General features: G+C 60.2%; 1 protein-coding gene across 6 annotated transcripts in view; it reads left to right on the forward strand.

The window, feature by feature from the left end:
• Positions 1-21,803, forward strand: part of Rps6ka2 (ribosomal protein S6 kinase A2) — a 193,828-nt gene that overhangs the window by 164,158 nt on the left and 7,867 nt on the right. For 5 of the 6 annotated variants that reach the window (XM_070010338.1, XM_070010339.1, XM_070010341.1 and 2 more), the window contains 6 exons: positions 1,428-1,530; positions 6,720-6,850; positions 9,045-9,170; positions 17,461-17,550; positions 18,738-18,896; positions 19,580-19,741. In XM_070010338.1, the coding sequence (XP_069866439.1) occupies positions 1,428-1,530; positions 6,720-6,850; positions 9,045-9,170; positions 17,461-17,550; positions 18,738-18,896; positions 19,580-19,741 (771 nt within the window). Of the gene's footprint in view, positions 1-1,427; positions 1,531-6,719; positions 6,851-9,044; positions 9,171-15,893; positions 16,840-17,460; positions 17,551-18,737; positions 18,897-19,579; positions 19,742-21,803 lie in introns of those variants that run through there. The other variant, XM_070010342.1, reaches the window with a different exon arrangement.

Consider the following 21,803-nt stretch of genomic DNA (forward strand, 5'->3'; position numbering starts at 1 on the left):
TGTCTTGCGGTAGAACGGGTTGGCAGGTCAGGGCTGGGCCGAAGCGGCTTCTCGGCCGCGGGCAGAGGCGGGTCTCCGGGTCTCTGCTGGGGTAGCTACCGCAAGGTCCCTTTCGTGAAAATAGTCGTTGGGCTTCTGCTCTGGATCTCTCCATCCTTGGAAAGCAGTCAAGCCCAAATAAGGTGGGGGTCCTTGTTTCTCTGGGCACATGTTTTGGTCTGGCCTTCCCTGCTCGGCGGCAGAGGCTGGAGGCTGGCAGGGCCCATCTGGAGCTCTGACCAGTGGAGCCTGCTGGGGGGGGGGGCGCGGAAGTATGACCCACCACTCCGTGTCACTTCATTGGAAATGCTGGCCACTCGCCTGGACAGAGCATCAGGGAGGTGTCCAGGACACGCTGTGGGGTCTGGGCGAAATGGCACTTGAATAGGCAGAAAATAACCACCTCGGGGTGGGGCAGTGGGCAGGGCTCCATCCCAGGCCAGGACTGCCACAGAACTGCTTAGCATGCGCCGTTACCAAGACTTTCCATGTTCCAGATACCAATGATAGCATTGACTTGTCTGCATAGTCGCCCTGCACCTTCCTTTCAGAGTCCCCGCCAGCTGAAGGCAGGCTCCAAGGTGGCATCCCTGAAGTCACCAGCCCAGGGGACTGGCAGGACAACTTCTAGGGGTTTTCTTAGAGACAAAAGTCTTACAGCACTGGTGGCTCACGCTTATAATCCCAGCTGCTCAGGAGGCTGAGATCTGAGGATCACGGTTCAAAGCCAGTTCTGGCAGCAATGTCCATAAACCTCCAATTAACTGCCAGAAGACCAGAAGTGGTGCTGTGGCTCTAGTGGTAGAATGCTCGCCTTGAGCTGAAGAGCTGAGGGACTGCGGCCAGGCTCTGCATTCAAGCCCCAGGACTGGCAAAAAGAAGGAAGAGAGAGAGAGAGAGAGAGAGAGAGAGAGAGAGAGAGAGAGAGAGAGAGAGAGAGAGAGAGAGAGAGAGAGGAAGGAGAGAGAGGAAGGAAGGAAGGAAGGAAGAGAGAGAGAGGAAGGAAGGAAGGAAGGAAGGAAGGAGAGAGAGAGAAAGGAAGGAAGGAAGGAAGGAAGGAAGGAAGGAAGGAAGGAAGGAAGGAAGGAGAGAAAGAAAATGTCAGAGCCCAGGAGAAGCTGAAGCTGTTGTCCTGCAATGAAAACCACTTAGCGCATCCCACATCCTGCCCTGCACTGTAGCGTTTCTGTATGTGTGCTCGACGGCATGCTCTCTGCCTTGCACTGTCCCCTGACGGCCCGGAGCAGGCGGATGGCACTGACATGCCGTCCTCACACACCGGGGCGCCGAGGTGTGGAGTTGCTCCCGGGGGAGAGCCGAACCCCGTTCTGCACCGTGGTCCCGGCCCCCAGGTGGCTGGCGGCCCACCTGTCTTGCTCTCCCTGCAGAAGCTGTACCGGAAGGAAATCAAGCCTCCCTTCAAGCCAGCGGTGGGCAGGCCCGAGGACACCTTCCACTTCGACCCCGAGTTCACCGCCAGGACCCCCACAGGTGTGTACGGGGCAGGTGTGCCCGGCAGGGCAGGTGTGTACGGGGCAGGTATGCCTGGCAGGGCAGGTGTATGTGGGCAGGTGTGTGGGGGCAGGTGTGTGCGGACAGGTATGCCCAGCAGGGCAGGTGTGTGCGGGCAGGTGTGTGTGGGCAGGTGTGCAGACAGGTGTGCCCAGCAGGGCAGGTGTGTGTGGGCAGGTGTGCCTGGCAGGGCAGGTGTGTGTGGGCAGCTGTGCCTGGCAGGACAGGTGTGTGTGGGCAGGTGTGTGGGGGCAGGTGTGAGCGGGCAGGTGTGTGCGGGCAGGTGTGTGGGCAGGTGTGCAGACAGGTGTGCCCAGCAGGGCAGGTGTATGTGGGCAGGTGTGTGTGGGCAGGTGTGCCTGGCAGGGCAGGTGTGTGGGGGCAGGTGTGTGGGCAGGTGTGCCCGGCAGGGCAGGTGTGTGTGAGCAGGTGTGTGTGGGCAGGTGTGTGGGCAGGTGTGCCTGGCAGGGCAGGTGTGCCTGGCAGGGCAGGTGTGCCTGGCAGGGCAGGTGTGTGCAGACAGGTGTGCCCAGCAGGGCAGGTGTGTGTGTGGGCAGGTGTGTGGGCAGGTGTGCCCAGCAGGGCAGGTGTGTGTGGGCAGGTGTGTGCCTGGGCAGGTGTGCGGGCAGGTGTGTGCGGGCAGGTGTGTGCGGGCAGGTGTGCCTGGCAGGGCAGGTGTGTGCGGGCAGGTGTGTGGGCAGGTGTGTGTGGGCAGGTGTGTGCGGGCTGGTGTATGCGGGCAGGTGTATGTGGGCAGGTGTGCGGGCAGGTGTGTGCGGGCAGGTGTGCCTGGCAGGGCAGGTGTGTGCGGGCAGGTGTGCCTGGCAGGGCAGGTGTGTGTGGGCAGGTGTGTGCAGGCAGGTGTGTGTGGGCATGTGTGTGCGGGCAGGTGTGTGTGGGCAGGTGTGTGCGGGCAGGTGTGTGTGGGCAGGTGTGCGGGCAGGTGTGTGCGGGCAGGTGTGCCTGGCAGGGCAGGTGTGTGTGGGCAGGTGTGTGCGGGCAGGTGTGTGTGGGCAGGTGTGTGCGGGCAGGTGTGTGCGGGCTGGTGTGTGCGGGCAGGTGTATGTGGGCAGGTGTGCGGGCAGGTGTGTGCGGGCAGGTGTGCCTGGCAGGGCAGGTGTGTGCGGGCAGGTGTGCCTGGCTGGGCAGGTGTGTGTGGGCAGGTGTGTGTGGGCATGTGTGTGCGGGCAGGTGTGTGTGGGCAGGTGTGTGCGGGCAGGTGTGTGTGGGCAGGTGTGCGGGCAGGTGTGTGCGGGCAGGTGTGCCTGGCAGGGCAGGTGTGTGCGGGCAGGTGTGCCTGGCAGGGCAGGTGTGTGTGGGCAGGTGTGTGCGGGCAGGTGTGCCTGGCAGGGCAGGTGTGTGGGCAGGTGTGTGCGGGCAGGTGTGCCTGGCAGGGCAGGTGTGTGTGGGCAGGTGTGTGTGGGCAGGTGTGTGCGGGCAGGTGTGCCTGGCAGGGCAGGTGTGTGCGGGCAGGTGTGCCTGGCAGGGCAGGTGTGTACAGGGCAGGTGTGCCTGGCAGGGCAGGTGTGTGTGGGCAGGTGTGTGTGGGCAGGTGTGTGCGGGCAGGTGTGCCTGGCAGGGCAGGTGTGTGCGGGCAGGTGTGCCTGGCAGGGCAGGTGTGTACAGGGCAGGTGTGCCTGGCAGGGCAGGTGTGTGTGGGCAGGTGTGTGCGGGCAGGTGTGTGCGGGCAGGTGTGCCCAGCAGGGCAGGTGTGTGCGGGCAAATGTATGTAGGCAGGTGTGCCTGGCAGGGCAGGTGTGTGCGGGCAGGTGTGCCCGGCAGGGCCTCCCTGTTACCCCTGGGGTGGTTGTAAGGAGCTGGCGCTCCCCGCCCCAACCCAGCTGAGTGTCCTCTGGTTTGGGGACCCCCCCCATTCCCAGGGGGATGCCATCAGGGTGTTGTGCACTCCCACACCCATTTGGGCTGTGACTGTATTTCTTACTCATGCGGAAGCTTGTTGCGAAGCCACAGCCCCGGTGGGGGTTCAGCAAAGCATGTGAGCACGCAGCTGAGCTCCGCGCTGTGGCCAAGATTATTCTCGGGGGCCGTGCTGTTCATCAGAACTCACCTCCATCCTTGTGTGATGTCAGTGAATCCTCTCCTACTCGTTTTTGTTGTTGTTGTTTTGTTGTTGTTGTTGTTTTTTGGTTGGTCATATGGCTTTAACTCTAGGTCTGGACGCTGTCTCTCAGCTCTTCAGCTCAAGGCGAGTGCTCTACTACTTGAGCCACAGTGCCACTTCTGGTTTTCTAGTGGTTTTTGTTGGTGATAAGAGTCTCATGGCCGGGCTGGGAAGTTGGCTCAGTGGTAGAGCGCTTGCCTTGCATGCCTGAGGCCCTGGGTTCGATTCCTCAGCACCACATAAGCAAAAAGAAAAAAGCCGGAAGTGGCGCTGTGGCTCAAGTGGTAGAGCGCTAGCCTTGAGCTGAAGAGCTGAGGGACAGTGCTCAGGCCCAGAGTTCAGGCCCCACAACCGGACCAAAAGAAAAAAAAAAAGAGTCTCATGGCCTTTCTTGCCCAGGCTGGCTTTGAACCGTGAGCCTCAGATCTCAGCCTCCTGAGTAGCTAGGATGACAGGCGTGAGCCGCCATTGCCCGGCTTCTCCTGCTCTTTACATATGGCGGCTGCCCGAGTCATCTGAGCTGCCCTGCAAGACACCGCAGGCCGAAGTTCAAGGGCAGTCTCAGTCTGGAGTTGACGGTCAAGGTTGATACGCTGGCAGGGTCGGTCCCTGTCTGTGGTCCCCCACCCCGGTCCCCAGGAGTTCTCTGTGTGAAAACAGAGGAGAGCCTCCTCCTGTTCCCATGGGCTTGGGACCCCTCCTGACCCCACATGACCTCACTCCGAAGGGCTGCCAGTGTGCAGTGTAGCCGCATGAAGGTGAGCGGCTAAGGTGGAAACCTCAGCCCTTCCCCTGCACAGAACGAGTTTGGTGGGGAGTCACGAACACTCACCTTCCAGGGCTGGGCAGAGGTCAGGGCTGGGGACGCCACCCTGCTCCACCAGCACGCCCTGAGAACTCCTCCTCCTCCCCCTCCTCCTCCATGGCTGACCTGAGGGCCAGAGAGCAGAAAGGACAGGGTCCAAATAGCAGCTAGTGAGGGCCAGTGCACTGTCCATAGTGGCTGTCCATGCAGACTGTCCACACGGGCTGCACAGAGTGTCCCACAGGCTGTCCATGCAGACTGTCCACACGGGCTACACAGACTGTCCACACAGGCTACACAGACTGTCCACACAGGCTACACAGACTGTCCACACGGACTGCACAGACTGTCCACACGGACTGCACAGACTGTCCACACGGGCTGCACAGAGTGTCCCACAGGCTGTCCATGCAGACTGTCCAAACAGCTGCACAGACCGTCCACACGGGCTGCACAGACTGTCCACACAGCTGCACAGAGTGTCCACACAGCTGCACAGAGTGTACACACAGGCTACACAGACTGTCCACACAGCTGCACAGACTGACTGACTGCACACACTGCCCACACTGACTGACTGCACACACACTGCCCACACTGACTGACTGCACACACACTGCCCACACTGACTGACTACACAGACTCCCCACACTGACTGACTACACACACACTGCCCACACTGACTGACTACACACACACTGCCCACACTGACTGACTACACACACACTGCCCACACTGACTGACTACACACACTGCCCACACTGACTACACACACTGCCCACACTGACTGACTGCACACACTGCCCACACTGACTGCACAAACTGCCCTCACTGACTGACTACACACACTGCCCACACTGACTGACTGCACACACACTGCCCACACTGACTGACTGCACACTGCCCACATTGACTGACTGCACACACACTGCCCACACTGACTGCACACACACTGCCCAAACTGACTGACTGCACACACACTGCCCACAGTGACTGCACACACTGCACACACTGACTGACCGCACACACTGCCCACACTAACTGACTGCACACACACTGCCCACACTGACTGACTACACACACACTGCCCACACTGACTGCACACACACTGCCCACACTGACTGACTGCACACACACTGCCCACACTGACTACACACACACTGCCCACACTGACTGACTACACACACTGCCCACAGACTGACTGCACACACTGCCCACACTGACTGACTGCACACACTGCCCACACTGACTGACTACACACACTGCCCACACTGACTGACTGCACACACACTGCCCACACTGACTGACTACACACACACTGCCCACACTGACTGACTACACACACACTGCCCACACTGACTGACTGCACACACTGCCCACACTGACTGCACACACACACTGCCCACACTGACTGCACACACACTGCCCACACTGACTGCACACACACTGCCCACACTGACTGACTGCACACACTGCCCACACTGACTGACTACACACACACTGCCCACACTGACTGCCCACACTGCCCACACTGACTGACTGCACACACTGCCCACACTGACTGACTACACACATTGCCCACACTGACTGCACACACACTGCCCACACTGACTGCACACACACTGCCCACACTGACTGCACACACACTGCCCTCACTGACTGACTGCTGGTTTCGAACCGTAATCCTCAGCTCACAGCCCCCTGAGTAGCTTGGATGACAGGTGTAAACCACGGACGCTGGCTGTAAATGATGGTCTCGAAACTGGTCAGCTGCCTGTCAGCCAAGCAATGAGCAACTTGTACAAAGTTTACAAAACCCACAGCTCAGAAAAGCGCTCGCTTCCCGCTCTCACCTGGCAGGAAGACTGTGAATGTCAGTCCAGCCTGGGCTACACAGCCAGACCCTATCTCAAAGCTCACATACATACAGTGAGATGTGTTGGGTGATTACCCTGAAGTTGTTGTCCTAGGTATATTTGCCCCTTAAACCCAGACCACTGGCACCACCTAAAGTAAATGGTTCAATAAGGTTGAGCCTTCTCCACGTGACTGCTTTACCTTCTTCAACGCCTGCACACATGTGCGCTCACACACACACAGAGCGCATGCAGACGTGCACATCTACAGGCCCTGTGCCCACTCAGCTCTGCCACTGCTTGCCTGCACACACACGTGCACTCACCCATGGAACGCGTGCACGCGTGCACGTCTACAGCCCTGTGCCCCCCCCCCCCCCCGCAGACTCCCCCGGTGTTCCTCCGAGTGCCAGCGCTCACCACCTGTTTCGCGGATTCAGCTTTGTGGCCTCCAGCCTGGTCCAGGAGCCCTTGCAGCAGGACACGCAGGCGGCCCCAGTCCATCCCATTGTGCAGGTAACCCTGACCACCCCACGCCGGCGTCACCGGGCCCTGGCCGCCACGCTGGACCCCTCACCCAAAGGTGCTGGGTGCCGGGGGGCGAATGGCGGAGGCGGACGTGTCCCCACTCCCGTGCTCCCAACTGTTGCCATGGTGATCTGAGCTGTCACCCTCCTCCAGGAGAGGGACAGTCCCCAGGCACAGTCACCGTGATGTCTGTGCCAGGGGCCTGGGGTCACGCAGAGAGAGGGCGGGGCCTCCCATGGGTCTGAAGAAGGTCAAGGGAAAGTACCATTCTAGAAAGAGTTCTCCCCGCAATGTACCCCAAACACCGAGAACTGAGGACTGAGCTGAGTGAAGAGCTGGTGTGCTTGCCAGTGCCCGGGGAGGGGGCACCCCGGTTCCCTCCTGGGGCCTTATGGAGAGGTGCTGGCACCCTGCACATGTCCCGCAGCTCTGCAGGGCATTGTGTCTCCACTGAGGGCAGGCAGGGCCTGGGTGAGGGGCCCGGGATTGCATTCCCAAGCCCAGGTCTTCCATGCAGACACTTGCCGTGGAGAAGACATCAGAACCAGGCACCCCGCGGACACCCACGCCTGCACTCCCAAACCATCCACGCCTACACCCCATGGCCACCTGTGCCCTGTACCCCACGGCCACCCACACCTGCAACCCGCAGACACCTGTGCCCTGCACCCCACGGCCACCCACACCTGCACCCCATGGCCACCCACACCTGCACCCCATGGCCACCCACACCTGCACCCCACGGCCACCCACACCTGCAACCCGCAGACACCTGTGCCCTGCACCCCACGGCCACCCACACCTGCACCCCATGGACACCCACACCTGCACCCCACGGACACCCACACCTGCACCCCACGGACACCCACACCTGCACCCCACCCTCACCCACACCTGCACCCCACAGACACCCACACCTGCACCCCGAAGCCATCCACGCCTGTACCCTGCGGCCACCCACACCTGCACCCCACCCTCACCCACACCTGCACCCCGCGGACACCCACACCTGCACCCCATGGACACCCACACCTGCACCCCACGGACACCCACACCTGCACCCCACGTACACCCACACCTGCACCCCATGGCCACCCACACCTGCACCCAACGGACACCCACACCTGCACCCCACCCACACCTGCACCCCACGGACACCCACACCTACACCCCACGGACACCCACACCTGCACCCCACAGACACCCACACCTGCACCCCACCCACACCTGCACCCCACGGACACCCACACCTGCAGCCCACGGACACCTGTGCCCTGTACCCCACAGACACCTGCACCCCACCCACACCTGCACCCCACGGACACCCACACCTGCACCCCACAGACACCCATACCTGCACCCCACGGACACCTGTGCCCTGCACCCCACAGACACCCACACCTGCACCCCACAGACACCCACACCTGCACCCCACGGACACCTGTGCCCTGCACCCCACGGACACCCACACCTGCACCCCACAGACACCTGTGCCCTGCACCCCACGGACACCCACACCTGAACCCCACGGACACCTGTGCCCTGCACCCCGCGGACACCCACACCTGCACCCCACGGACACCCACACCTGAACCCCACGGACACCCACACCTGCACCCCACGGACACCTGTGCCCTGCACCCCACGGACACCCACACCTGCACCCCACAGACACCTGTGCCCTGCACCCCACGGACACCCACACCTGAACCCCACGGATACCTGTGCCCTGCACCCCACGGACACCCACACCTGCACCCCACGGACACCCACACCTGCACCCCACCCCCACCCACACCTGCACCCCACGGACACCTGTGCCCTGCACCCCACGGCCACCTGTGCCCTGTACCCCACGGCCACCTGTGCCCTGTACCCCACGGCCACCTGTGCCCTGTACCCCACGGCCACCCGTGCCCTGCCTTTTCCCTCTAGACCCTCCTGGCTTGTGCATGCACCAAGACCTCCTACAGACCAAATATTAGCACTCAGGATTGGGGAGCCTCAGGATTGGGGGGGCCTCAGGATTGGGGAGCAGGGATTTGATCTGGAACCTTCTCTGAATAGCACTGCGGCCTGGGGCACAGGAACCCTTTCACTCCTGAGCCTGAATCTCTGAGTCCCCGAGTTACCGGTCTGTGCCCAGTGCTGTGTGCGCAGCCTCACGCCCGTCTCCCTGCAGCAGCTACACGGGAACAACGTCCACTTCACTGATGGCTACGAGGTCAAGGAGGACATCGGAGTGGGCTCCTACTCTGTGTGCAAGCGGTGTGTGCACAAGGCTACGGATGCTGAGTACGCCGTGAAGGTAAGGGGGTGCCCCCATGAGCAGTGTGCACGCACACGTGCATGTGTGTGTGTGTGCACAGCGACTGCCCCTGTGAGCAGCGTGTGTGTGTGCACAGCGACTGCCCCCGTGAGCAGCGTGTGTGTGTGTGTGCACAGTGGCTGCCCCCGTGAGCAGCGTGTGTGTGTGTGCACAGTGGCTGCCCCTGTGAGCAGCGTGTGTGTGTGTGTGTGTGTGCACAGCGGCTGCCCCCGTGAGCAGCGTGTGTGTGTGTGTGCACAGCGGCTGCCCCCATGAGCAGCGTGTGTGTGTGTGTGCACAGCGGCTGCCCCCGTGAGCAGCGTGTGTGTGTGTGTGTGTGAGCACAGCGGCTGCCCCCGTGAGCAGCGTGTGTGTGTGTGTGTGCACAGCGGCTGCCCCTGTGAGCAGCGTGTGTGTGTGTGTGCACAGCGGCTGCCCCCGTGAGCAGCGTGTGTGTGTGCACAGCGGCTGCCCCCGTGAGCAGCGTGTGTGTGTGTGTGTGTGAGCACAGCGGCTGCCCCTGTGAGAAGCGTGTGTGTGTGCACAGTGGCTGCCCCTGTGAGCAGCGTGTGTGTGTGTGTGTGTGCGCACAGTGGCTGCCCCCGTGAGCAGCGTGTGTGTGTGTGTGTGTGCACAGCGACTGCCCCTGTGAGCAGCGTGTGTGTGTGCACAGCGACTGCCCCCGTGAGCAGTGTGTGTGTGTGTGTGCACAGCGGCTGCCCCCGTGAGCAGTGTGTGTGTGTGTGTGTGAGCGCAGCGGCTGCCCCCGTGAGCAGCGTGTGTGTGTGTGTGTGTGTGTGAGCGCAGCGGCTGCCCCCGTGAGCAGCGTGTGTGTGTGTGTGTGTGTGTGTGCACAGTGGCTGCCCCCGTGAGCAGCGTGTGTGTGTGCACAGTGGCTGCCCCCGTGAGCGGCGTGTGTGTGTGTGTGTGTGCACAGTGGCTGCTCCTGTGAGCAGCGTGTGTGTGAGCGCAGCGGCTGCCCCTGTGAGCAGCGTGTGTGTGTGTGCACAGCGGCTGCCCCCGTGAGCAGCGTGTGTGCGTGTGTGTGTGCACAGTGGCTGCCCCCGTGAGCAGCGTGTGTGTGTGTGCACAGTGGCTGCCCCCGTGAGCAGCGTGTGTGTGTGTGTGTGTGAGCACAGCGGCTGCCCCCGTGAGCAGCGTGTGTGTGTGTGAGCACAGCGGCTGCCCCTGTGAGAAGCATGTATGTGTGTGCACAGCGGCTGCCCCCGTGAGCAGTGTGTGTGTGTGTGTGTGTGTGCACAGCGGCTGCCCCCGTGAGCAGCGTGTGTGTGTGCACAGCGGCTGCCCCTGTGAGCAGCGTGTGTGTGTGTGTGTGTGAGCGCAGCGGCCGCCCCCGTGAGCAGCGTGTTTGTGTGTGTGTGCACAGTGGCTGCCCCCGTGAGCAGCGTGTGTGTGTGCGTGTGTGTGTGCACAGTGGCTGCCCCCGTGAGCAGCGTGTGTGTGTGTGCACAGTGGCTGCCCCCGTGAGCAGCGTGTGTGTGTGTGTGTGTGTACACAGTGGCTGCCCCCGTGAGCAGCGTGTGTGTGTGTGTGTGTGCACAGTGGCTGCCCCCATGAGCAGCGTGTGTGTGTGTGTGTGTGTGTGTGTGTGTGAACGCAGCCATGCAGGAAGGAAGCCGAGGGTCGCCTCCAGCCTCCACGCTGTCCTTTGCTGGAGAGCTAGGACCTGAGGTCATTCTCAGTGGAGTTCACTTTGCTTTGACTTGAGGTTATTCATTAAAGAATGGTGTGGCAAGTCGGGAATGTTTACCCTAAGTCCTTCGTGTGGGATGACTGCTGCCAGCAGTTAATGTATGATGCATGCTGAGGACGGCTTTGAGCACCCAGTATTTTGAGGAAGTAGAGTTGGGCCAGGGCAAGATAGAGAGGAAGAGAGGGAAAAGGAGAGGAGGAGGACAGCGTCACCTAAAGATGAACCAATTAAGAAAACAAAGTTGGACATAGTGGTTCAAACCCGCAGTATTAGCTGTCAGGAAACTGAGATCAGGATGAACGAGGTTCAAGACCAGCACAGGCAAAAAGTCTGAGAGATCTTCCTTCATCTCAACCAAGTTATGCCGGATTCAGTGGCTCACACCTACTACTGCTAATCTGAAAGTGTAAATAAGAGGAGCATGGTCTGCTGATCACATATATGGTATATATGTGCACACCAGAGGGAAACTAGGAGGACACAGAACTAGAGGGAATCAGGGAAAAATATATAACAGGGGGACCCATCAGCGGCACCGGACATTGATCAAAACAAACTAAACAACTCAATGGCAGCGATGGGAGGGAGGGAACGAGTGGGAAAGAAGGAACAGCTGACACTATGCAAAAGGAAAGAAATGTACATATCACCCAATGTGGAAGAAATAACTGCATTGTCAAAGCTCATAGACTCATTAACTTTATAGACCATGATAGACAATTTGCCCCATGAAAGTTAGAATGTGTTTGTGACTTTAACTAAGCATTACTATCCCACAATACTGTGAAATTATGTAATCACTTAATCACAATAAAGAATTTGCAAAAGAAAAAAAGATTTAGGTCTTACATTAAGAGCTTTAGCCATTAGTTAATTAGTTAATTAATCCATTTATGTATTTTTGGCACTGTTACCAGGGCTTGAACGCAGGACTATTTTTCTCAGAGCGGGTGATTTACCATTTGAGTCACAACTCCAATCTAACAAGTTTTCCAGTTAATTGAAAATGGAGTCTCTCACATTTTCTGTCCAAGCTGGCTTGATCCTTATATCTTAGTTTCCTGAGTAGATAGAATTATAGGTGTGAGCCACTAGTACTGGGCTTCAGTTTCTTCTTTCATTCCCTCACTCCATCACATACCCCCCACCCCCTTTGTCTGTCATAGGTCTTGAACTCTGGGCCTGGGTTCTGTCCCTGAGCTCTTCTGCTCAAGGTGAGCACTCTACCACTGCTTGAGCCACAGCACCTCTTCCAGTTTTTTTCTGATGGTTCATTAGAGATAAAAATCTCAGACGTTCCTGCCCAGGCTGGCTTTGAACCGTGATCCTCAGATCTCAGCCTCCAGAGTAGCTAGGATTACAGGCGTGAGCCACCAGTGCCAGCTTCTTTCTTTCTTTCTTTTTTCTTTCCTTCCTTCCTTCCTTCCTTCCTTCCTTCCTTCCTTCCTTCCTTCCTTCCTTTCTTTCTTTCTCTTTTCTTTGTTTCCCTTTGTTTTATTTCTTGTGTGCCTGTATGAGTTCTTGAAATCAGGGCCTTACACTCTCACTCAGTTTTTCCACTCATAGCTGGTGCTTTGACAACTTGAGTCTTGGCCCATTCCAGCTCTTTGCTGGTTAATTGGGGATATGGTTCTCATGGATTTATCTTCCTGGGTTGGCTTCCAACTGTGGTACTCAGTTCTCATGAGCCACTAGCACCTGGCTCTTCATGATAAATTGTTGAATTTTGTCAAAGGTTTTATCTACATCTGTTAAGATGGTCATGTGATATTTCTCTTTTATTTACACACACTATTACATTTGTTGATTTGCATATATTTTACTAACTTTGCATCTTTGTGAACAAACCAACTTGTATATGATCTTTTTAATGTATCACTGGACTCAGTATTTCATTGCATTTGTGTTTATGTAAGAAATAAATCTATAATTCTCTTTAAAAAAAAAAAAAAGAGAAGCATGGTCCCAGGCCAGTCCTGCGCAAGAATCAAGACTCTATTTGGAAAAGGAGAAAAAGAAGGGCTGGAGGTTTGGCTCAAGAGGTAGAGTACTTGCCTACCAAACATGAGTCCCTGAGCTCAAACCCAACTATTCCAAGAAGAGGAAAGGGGAAGAAAGAGGAAGAAGACAAAGGAGGGAGAAAATAGGAAGTAGGGGAGGGGGAGGAGAAGAAGAGGAAAGAGGAAAAAAAGAGGAAGAGAAGAAGGAAGAGAAGAAGGATCTGTATTCCAGTTCAGTCATCTCTACGTAGTAACTTCAGCCTCTGTGGCTGATGCTGGATTGAATATTTCATCTGGGAATCCAAAATGCCAGCTTCCAGCGTTTACTGGTTGACTGAATGTGGATTAAAGCTAGATCTTTTTGCTGCAATGGAAGTCTAGTGTGTAACGGCCCATACCATACCTTCTCTGCTGGACAAGAGACTCCACCCGTCTCCCAAGGACCCTGAGAGACCAGGCCCACGCCTGTGCCACCGAGCCCTGGCTGCCTGACCAGCCTGTTCCCAAACATCTGCAGGAAGACCTGCCACTCAGGGAGGAGGAGAGCACCAGGCAGCCAGCGTGGGACGGGTGCAGGAATAAATCCCAGCCATCGTGGTTCTGCACACAGGGCAGAGCCAGCCTTCCACCTGCTGCTGGAAGCCACGGCCTCACGGGACGTGCGTGCGGGCTGGCAAGGCCTGCCCCGCGGACCACACCGGCCTTGGAGCCACTCAGCAGCAAAGAAGACAGCCAGCGCTCTCCACAAAATCACCTTCAGCTTCTCAAGCCAGAGGGAGTGTGTGCACCTGGGTGACGCTGCTCTGCTCGGCCTGCCCGGCGCCTGGACTGCGAGGAAGGATCGCCCAGGTCAAGCATCCTGGGGACGGTTTGCTGCTGCCCAGGAGCCCGGTGGTGCCTTCACCTCCCCCCCACACGCACACACACCAGTAGAGGGGTGGCTCAAGTGGTAGAGGCCAGCCTTGAGTGGAAAAGCTCAGAGACCACGCCCTAGTCCTGAGTTCAAGTCCTACTACTGGCAAAAAAAAAAAAAAAAGGGAGAGGCGGCAGGAGGAAGGAAGGAAGAAGTTGTGTCTGCATGTGGTTTTCCCTCTGGTTTGTAGGAGACGCTGGTTCTCACCCGTACCTCCCACGGGTCCTGTGGCCCGCGTCCCCAAGGCCAGTTGCTTCTCCTCCCCAGCTTGCGTGGGTTTCTTGGACGCTTGCTCATGGCGGGCGAGCCTCACGCCTGCCCGCTGGGCTTCACCGTGCATCTGCTCAGCAGCGCCAGACGCTGTAGAAGACAGTGGCACCAGCCCCAACGGGGACTCGGTGAGACTTGCTCTGTCTGGTCCTCTGGCGCTGATCTGCCGACGCGCCCTGGGGGCCCAGGGACGCCCGCCCGCCTGCAGGGCTCCCCAGGGTCTGCAAGGCGGGGCCCCGGGTCCTCTCTGGGAGCGCGGCCTGTGAAGACACCCGGGCCCTAGAGCGCTCGGGCAGCAGATCAGCAACGGCGGATCCTCGGACGCCCCCGCGGCAGGTGCCGCCCGTTCATATTCGTAACTGCCAGGATGGCGCTGGCCACCACGCCCGGCTCGACCGCCGAGGAGACTTGAATCCACACGCGGCTGCCCACGTTCACGCAGTGTCACATGTGGCTGCTCTTCCCAGGCTGGGTATGGAACGGCTCGACCAGAGAGGGAGGGAGGTTGAGGCAGACGCGTGGCCTGACGAGAACCTCCTTTTGTTTGTTTTTAACAACGTATTGTTAGGACTGATTGGCGTGGGAATTTTAAGTTTCTTTCCACCAGGACACACTGGGACCTTTTGTGTCGTTTTTCCAGGGGGCTGTGTCTCATAGACCTCTCAAGCCATTACACGCTGTACTGGCTTCCCATGCGCAAGGGTGCCTGGCCTGTGCCGGAGAGTGGGTCTGCCCGCGCCCGCCCACTGCTGCCGACGGCAGAGAGAGAAAGACGAGGACAGGGAGAAATACAAAGGCCAAAAAGAAAGAGGGAGGAGAGGGGTGAGGAGGGGAGGGCCTGCGGCGCCAGGGGCCGCGTTGTCTTCCACCTGCGCTTCACCAGGTCTGCGCCAGGCTGCGCAGCCCCGTCGCCCAGTGTTTCTTAGATCAAACCCAGGGGATCGGGCTGATGTAGGTGTGTGGGCTTCACGTGGCCGGAGGGCCCAGAGGAGACCTGGTGAGGGCTGGTCGAACGCCAGGAGCGTGGCGGAAGAGCCTGTCCCAGCCTTGGCTTGCTTGTGGTGAGACTTCCTTCCAAACATGGTCTCGGAGATCACCATTTCCCCGTGCCCCTCCTCCTCACTTCCCCGCGGTGAAGAACTCTTCCCAAGACAGGCTTCCAGGAAGCTCCCCGGTGAGGAAGCAGAGCCGCGGGGCTTGGAGGACACAGGGCAGAAGCCTGCCTGCCTGTCCTCCCCTGCTCCCGGGGCCAGCCCCCAGTCCTCCGCTCCTTGGGCCTCCTCCTCCGAGCCCTGTGTGTCCCTTGTGACCGCGCTGGGCGCTGCCCCCTCGCTCCCCAGCAGGCACGAGGCCCGCCGGTGTGCAATGGCCCGTGAGACACTCGGGGACGCTCAGCCAGACCATTCAATGGCTTTGCCAGATGTAATGGTTATTCTGATGTAATCAAACTCACCGTGCGCTCAGGGTGGGTCCTCAGCAGCACAGCCCCGTGTGCCAGCGTGTAGTACCTGCACGCGTGGCTACATGCATGTGGACGTTCGCTACAGTCTTAAAAAGTCGTTCAGATGTCTTTGACAGGCCCTGAGAAGCTGTGTTTCAAAACTTGTTATTCACATGTACTTATCGCTGTACGCAAGAGCTTTCTGCGGTGTGAGGACAGCACACGCGGTGAGCTCACAGGCCAGCCCCCGTGTCCCCGCGGTGTGAGGAGCTCACAGGCCAGCCCCTGTGTCCCACGTGCTTTGCAGAAGAGTTTCGAGTTTCATGTTTCTGAATAGAAAATGCATTCCCAGCTGGGCATCGGTAGCTCACACCTGTCATCCTAGGTACTCAAGAGGCTGAGACCTGAGGATCATGGTTCAAAGCCAGCCTGGGCAGGAAAGTCGGTGAGCCTCTTATCTCCAGTTAACCACCAGAAAACCGGAAGTGGTGCTGTGGCTCAAGTGGTAGAGTGCTCACCTTTAGCTGAAGAGCTCAGGGACAGCGCCCAGGTCCAGAGTTCAAGCCCCACAACTGACAAGAAAGAAAGAAAGAAAGAAAGAAAGAAAGAAAGAAAGAAAGAAAGAAAGAAAGAAAGGGGAAGGAAGAAAGGGGAAGGAAGAAAGAGAGGAAGCATGCATTCCCATGGCTGCTCAATGTTCAGCATTCACACGGGACACCCCGCAGCTCCCCACCCGCGACCAGGCACAGCCCGCCCATGTGAAGCCAGGTGGTTTGCACTTTCCCTTTCCCAGGGTCATGGGTACATGCACAGGAAACAATGTGGCCGTTGGCATCCCTGCCCACTTGTAATGCAGGGGTCAGGCAAGGACGCTCCTAACACACCTGGACCCACCTCCGGGAAACGCTTCCTCTTCCACACACTGCGTCCTCTTCCTTCCTGGGGACCAAGCGGACGTGTGCTAACAATAGGTCACTTTGTCACCCAATCTCTGGAGAAAAACATCCACTAAATTTAAGTCTATGGCTATATCTTACCCTTCTCAAATTGCCAAGCCCAGGCTGGGAAATCACTGTCAGGAAGATGCTTCTAGAAACCTTGCTTCTGCCCTGTGTTGTTTGCCATGTATGTGATTTCCCAGGGAAGGGTCCTGTCCCCCACCGCCCTCCACAACACAGAAGCCAAACGCACAGGGAAGGCAGCGCAACAGTGTGAGCCACCCCAGGACATTGGGACACCTGCCAAGGACCGGCCGTCTTCCCAGGGCAGAGCCGTTTTATCTGCCTCCCAGCACAGCTGGCCACGGAGGGGCTTCTCTGTGGCTCCGCCCAGAGGCCCATCCAGCCTGGGCTCCATCCCAGCACACACCTGGGCTCACTTTGTGGGTGGTGTGCAACTCAGAGGCCCAGGCAGAGGCCTCTGGTGGCTGGAGAGCTCGGGACGCCCAGCCAAGGGGCCTGTGGGCTCTGTGGCTTCCTTGGTGTCTGCGTGACCTCTCCACACCACCCTTCTTCACCCAGCCTCGTGGTGCCTTGAAGCGCCACAGGTGCCACTGACTCAGGCAGTAATCCCAGCTACTCAGGAAGCTGAGGTCTAGGATCGCAGTTCAAAGCCAGCCTGGGCAGGAAAGTCCTTGAGACTCTTATCTCCAATTAACTACCCAGGAAAAGGAGGTGGCGCTGTGGCTCAAGTGGTAGAGACCTAGCCTTGAGCAAAAGAAGCTCAGGGACAGCGCCCAGACCCTGAGTCCAATCAAGCCCCAGGACCGGCAAAAAAAGAAGAAGTAAAAGAAAGGACTAGGACTAGGCGGGATTCCCAGGTGTGTCAGGAGCCCGCGGGGGGGGGGGGGCCTGTGGGGCGCTGGGGGGGGTGGAGCCCTGTGGGGTGCGGGGGGGGGGGTATGGTCAGTCCACAGGCCAGTGGCACATCCTGCCACGTGCTGTGTGTTGCAGATCATCGACAAGAGTAAGAGAGACCCGTCGGAAGAGATCGAGATCCTGCTGCGGTACGGCCAGCACCCGAACATCATCACCCTCAAAGACGTGAGTGGTCCAACCATGCACAGGGGCCTACCCCTCGCCTGCTGTGCACACATGCGCACACGCATACACACGTGCACACACATCGTTTACTTAGTGAGCATTTCCTGCACGCTGTCCACGGTGCCCTGCACAGTTCACACACATGCATACACGCGTGCACACACATCCTTTACTTAGTGAGCGTTTCTTGCACTGTCCGTGGTGCCCTACACAGTGACACACACATACACGCGTGCACACACATCCTTTACTTAGTGAGCGTTTCCTGCACGCTGTCCGCGGTGCCCTGCACACATGGACACATGCATACACGTGTGCACACACGTTTACTTAGTGAGCATTTCCTGCATGCTGTCCGTGGTGCCCTGCACAGTTCACACACGCATACACATGTGCACACACGTCGTTTATTTAGTGAGCATTTCCTGCACGCTGTCCGCGGTGCCCTGCACAGTTCACACACACATACACGTGTGTACACACGTCGTTTATTTAGTGAGTGTTTCCTGCATGCTGTCCGCGGTGCCCTGCACACATGCACACACGCATACACGCGTGCACACACATCGTTTAGTGAGCATTTCCTGCACGCTGTCCGCGGTCCCCTGCACAGTTCATACGTGGAAAGGTCATGAGTGCTGGGCCCGGGCGTGTGCCTGGGACGCCTCGCTGCCACACTCGGTGTGCACACGGTGTGCAGACCTGAGCCACCAGTCTCAAGTGCTGTCCCTGTCAACCATGCAGACGTGGATCAGAGGGTGAGGGGTGAGCGGTGAGGGCAGGGCCGGGGCCAGGCCCCGCTGAGCCCTGGCTGGGAAGTCTCCAGCCGCTCGGGGGGCACGCCAGGCCTTGTCCCTGGCAATGCGGGAGGATGCGGGAATCGGCCTCATCCAGCCAGTCAGGAAGCCTCAGCACCCCACGGCGGCCCCTGGGGATGGGGGGGCAGTTTTCCCGCCTCTTTCCTCACAGCTAAGCCTGTGTCTCACGTGGGGGGTCCCCGGGCCCGGCTTGCACAACCACAGGCGGCAGCAGTCTCGGCTGCTTTCCTCCTGAGCAGAGCTGCTCAGCGTGGCTGGACGGACGGCGCGCTTCCGTGGCAGGGACGCGCGCCTCGCCCGCCCCCCCCCGTGCCCCACGGAGGGCACAGGCAGGTCCCTGAGGCCCCGCGCCCTCCCGTGGGTCCCCAGGTCTACGACGACGGCAAGTACGTGTACCTGGTGACGGAGCTGATGCGCGGCGGGGAGCTCCTGGACCGCATCCTCCGGCAGCGCTGCTTCTCGGAGCGCGAGGCCAGCGACGTGCTCTGCACCATCGCCAAGACCATGGACTACCTGCACTCCCAGGGGGTACGGCCGCGGCCACGGCCACGCTGCGCTCCGCACAGCCGGGGCGCCGGGGCGCCGGGGCGGCGGGAGGCCGGCCCACTGGAGGGGCCCCGGGAGGGGGGCCAGGCGTGAGGCGCTCCCCCCAGGCCACGGCCGTTAGAAGCAGAGCGAGCCCGCCCGGCCAGCTCTGGGGAGCGGTCGTCCCCAGGAGCCCGCTGACGGCAGGGGTGGCGCTCGCTGGGTCCAGAGAGCCTGGGGCCGGTCTCGGCCTCGCTGGCAGAGGGGGCTCTGCAGGCTGGCCCCGCGGCCACGCTGAGGCTGTCCCCTCCCGGGTCCCTCCTCCTGAGGAGCATCGGCCCCCGAGCCACGCGGAAGGCCAGGCCGCACGCCACGCCGTGACGCATGCCACACGGTGACGCGGAAGGCCAGGCCGCACGCCACGCCGTGACGCACGCCACGCCGTGACGGCTGCCCCCTTGGAGGGCGTTGTGCCGCGTCGCGGTGTCGCCCGCCTGCCGCGTTCCACGGTCGCCGTCCCGTGGCATGCTGGGGCCACGAGGCCTCACCGTGCGCCGGGAACGCGGCCGGAGCGGCCGGCGCCAGGCGGACTCGGGGCGGCCCCCGGGGGGCGGCGAGGCTCCGCGGAGCCCCGGGTGGCTCCGGCCCGCCCTGCTCACCCCGCGCGCGCGGCCTGCCGCCTCCAGGTGGTCCACCGGGACCTGAAGCCCAGCAACATCCTGTACGTGGACGAGTCCGGAAACCCCGAGTCCATCCGCATCTGCGACTTCGGCTTCGCCAAGCAGCTGCGCGCGGAGAACGGGCTGCTCATGACGCCCTGCTACACGGCCAACTTCGTGGCCCCCGAGGTGAGCCGGGAGCCGGGGCTGCGGGCAGCCGGTGACTGCAACCGCGACCCCAGAAAAAACGACCACAGGCTTTGTGAGGAGGGGGCTCCGTCCCGGGACCCCGCCAGTCCTGCTCAGCTGCGAGCAGCATTCGTTTCCACTGGGAAACCTGCTTCCTTGTTAGGAGTGAGCGCAGGTACCTGGACTAGGCATGGGGCTGACCTGGCCTGTGCCCGGGCCTGCCTGTGCCCCCCGGGCCTGCCTGTGCCCCCCGGGCCTGCCTGTGCCGGGGCCTGCCTGTGCCCCCCGGGCCTGCCTGTGCCCCCCGGGCCTGCCTGTGCCCCCCGGGCCTGCCTGTGCCCGGGCCTGCCTGTGCCCGGGCCTGCCTGTGCCGGGGCCTGCCTGTGCCGGGGCCTGCCTGTGCCCGGGCCTGCCTGTGCCGGGGCCTGCCTGTGCCGGGGCCTGCCTGTGCCGGGGCCTGCCTGTGCCCGGGCCTGCCTGTGCCGGGGCCTGCCTGTGCCGGGGCCTGCCTGTGCCGGGGGCTGCCTGTGCCGGGGCCTGCCTGTGCCGGGGGCTGGAGGCCGGGGCCTGCCTGTGCCGGGGCCTGCCTGTGCCCGGGGCTGGAGGCCGGGGGCGTCTTGTGCTGTTAGCTCTCACTTGAGCGTTTTGTCAGACCAAAGCCAAACTTGCTGAGGCTTGGTTTAAGTCTACTGGGGCTCCGTAGTGATTTGCAGCTGGGCCCCTACCTTCCAGGGGCCACCTCAGGCCTCTGCCGCCGCCCCCTCCTCCCGTGCCCTGAGGTCTGGCCTCTGGGTCTGCCACCACCCGCCTGGGTCTCGCGGGCACCAAAGGTGAGTGGAGGACCTGAGTGGTGGCGGGGCCTTGCTGACCGAGGAGGGCGGACCCTCCCGGGGTCTGAGAGCTGCTCTGTGAGAGGCTGGCCCAGCTTGTGCCTGGAGATGCCCGCTGAGAGCTGTGGGGAAGGGAAGGCCCTGGTGCGCCGGCGCGGGGCGGGGGGGACAGGCCTCACCTCATGAGAGGCTACCCACCCACGTCCAAGCCACGCCGCCATTCCACGGGGGTCTGTGATGGTCTCTGCTGCCCCCTCAGCTGTCAACACATCAGCACACAACCCTCCACTGCCCCGAGTGGTCCAAGGCGCATTACAAAGTCCTCATTTTAAACTCCACACACACAGAGGAAAACCAGGCGCCATGCTAAACACCTGTAGTCCCAGCCATTAGGGCCACTGGACCTCAGAGGTTCGAGTGGTCCAACCTCAGGGACATGGCAAATCTCAAAGAAGAAAAATTAGGGCTGGGAAGGTGGCTTCATGGTAGAGTGCGTGCCTAGCGCGCATGAGGCCCTGGGTTCGATTCCTCAGAACCATATAAACAAAAATAAATATAAAAAACGAATCAAAAACCCAAACGCATAACGGTGACCCTCAGCCGCTCCCCTCGGGCTCCAGTCCTGAGGGGTGAGGTGTCTGTCCGCCGATCGCCACAGCAGCCACCATCGTCCCGGAGTAGAAGTGGCAGTCTCCATCAGTGGAGGGGTTTGCAAACGGAATGTGTGCGTGTGTGCACACACCTGGAATACTGTTCACAATAGGATGTTTCCCAGCCTTTATCTTCTGTGTGTGCCAGAGCTCAGGGTCGGGACCTCTCACTGGGCTCTTTTTTTGTGCAAGGCTGTCTCTCTACCACTTGAGCCACGGCTCCACTTTGAGCCTTTTGGTGGTCAATTGGAGATAAGAGTCTCATGCACTTTCCAGCCCAGGCTGGCTTCAGACTGGGATCCTCAGATCTCAGCCTCCTGAGTGGCTAGGATGACAGGCGTGAGCCACCATGCCCGGCTCTATTCATCTTTAAAAGAAAGGGAATGCTGAGGCTCCCCAGCTGGGCAGGCTGGGCACACAAAGGCGGAGCCTGGGGTTCTGGGGTGCTCAGCTTCAGGGGCACCGAGGTGGAGCCCACGCGGAGCACACGCACCTCGAGGGCGTGGAGGGCCTGGGAGGCGTGGGTCAGCCGTGGTCAGGGTTCACTGTGCTCAAAGTCTGGCATGTTGAGTGAAGCGCCTT

The sequence above is a fragment of the Dipodomys merriami genome, unplaced genomic scaffold (assembly GCF_024711535.1).
Source record: "Dipodomys merriami isolate MVZ:Mamm:240054 unplaced genomic scaffold, mDipMer1.0.p SCAF_8, whole genome shotgun sequence".
Taxonomy (NCBI): Eukaryota; Metazoa; Chordata; class Mammalia; order Rodentia; family Heteromyidae; genus Dipodomys; species Dipodomys merriami.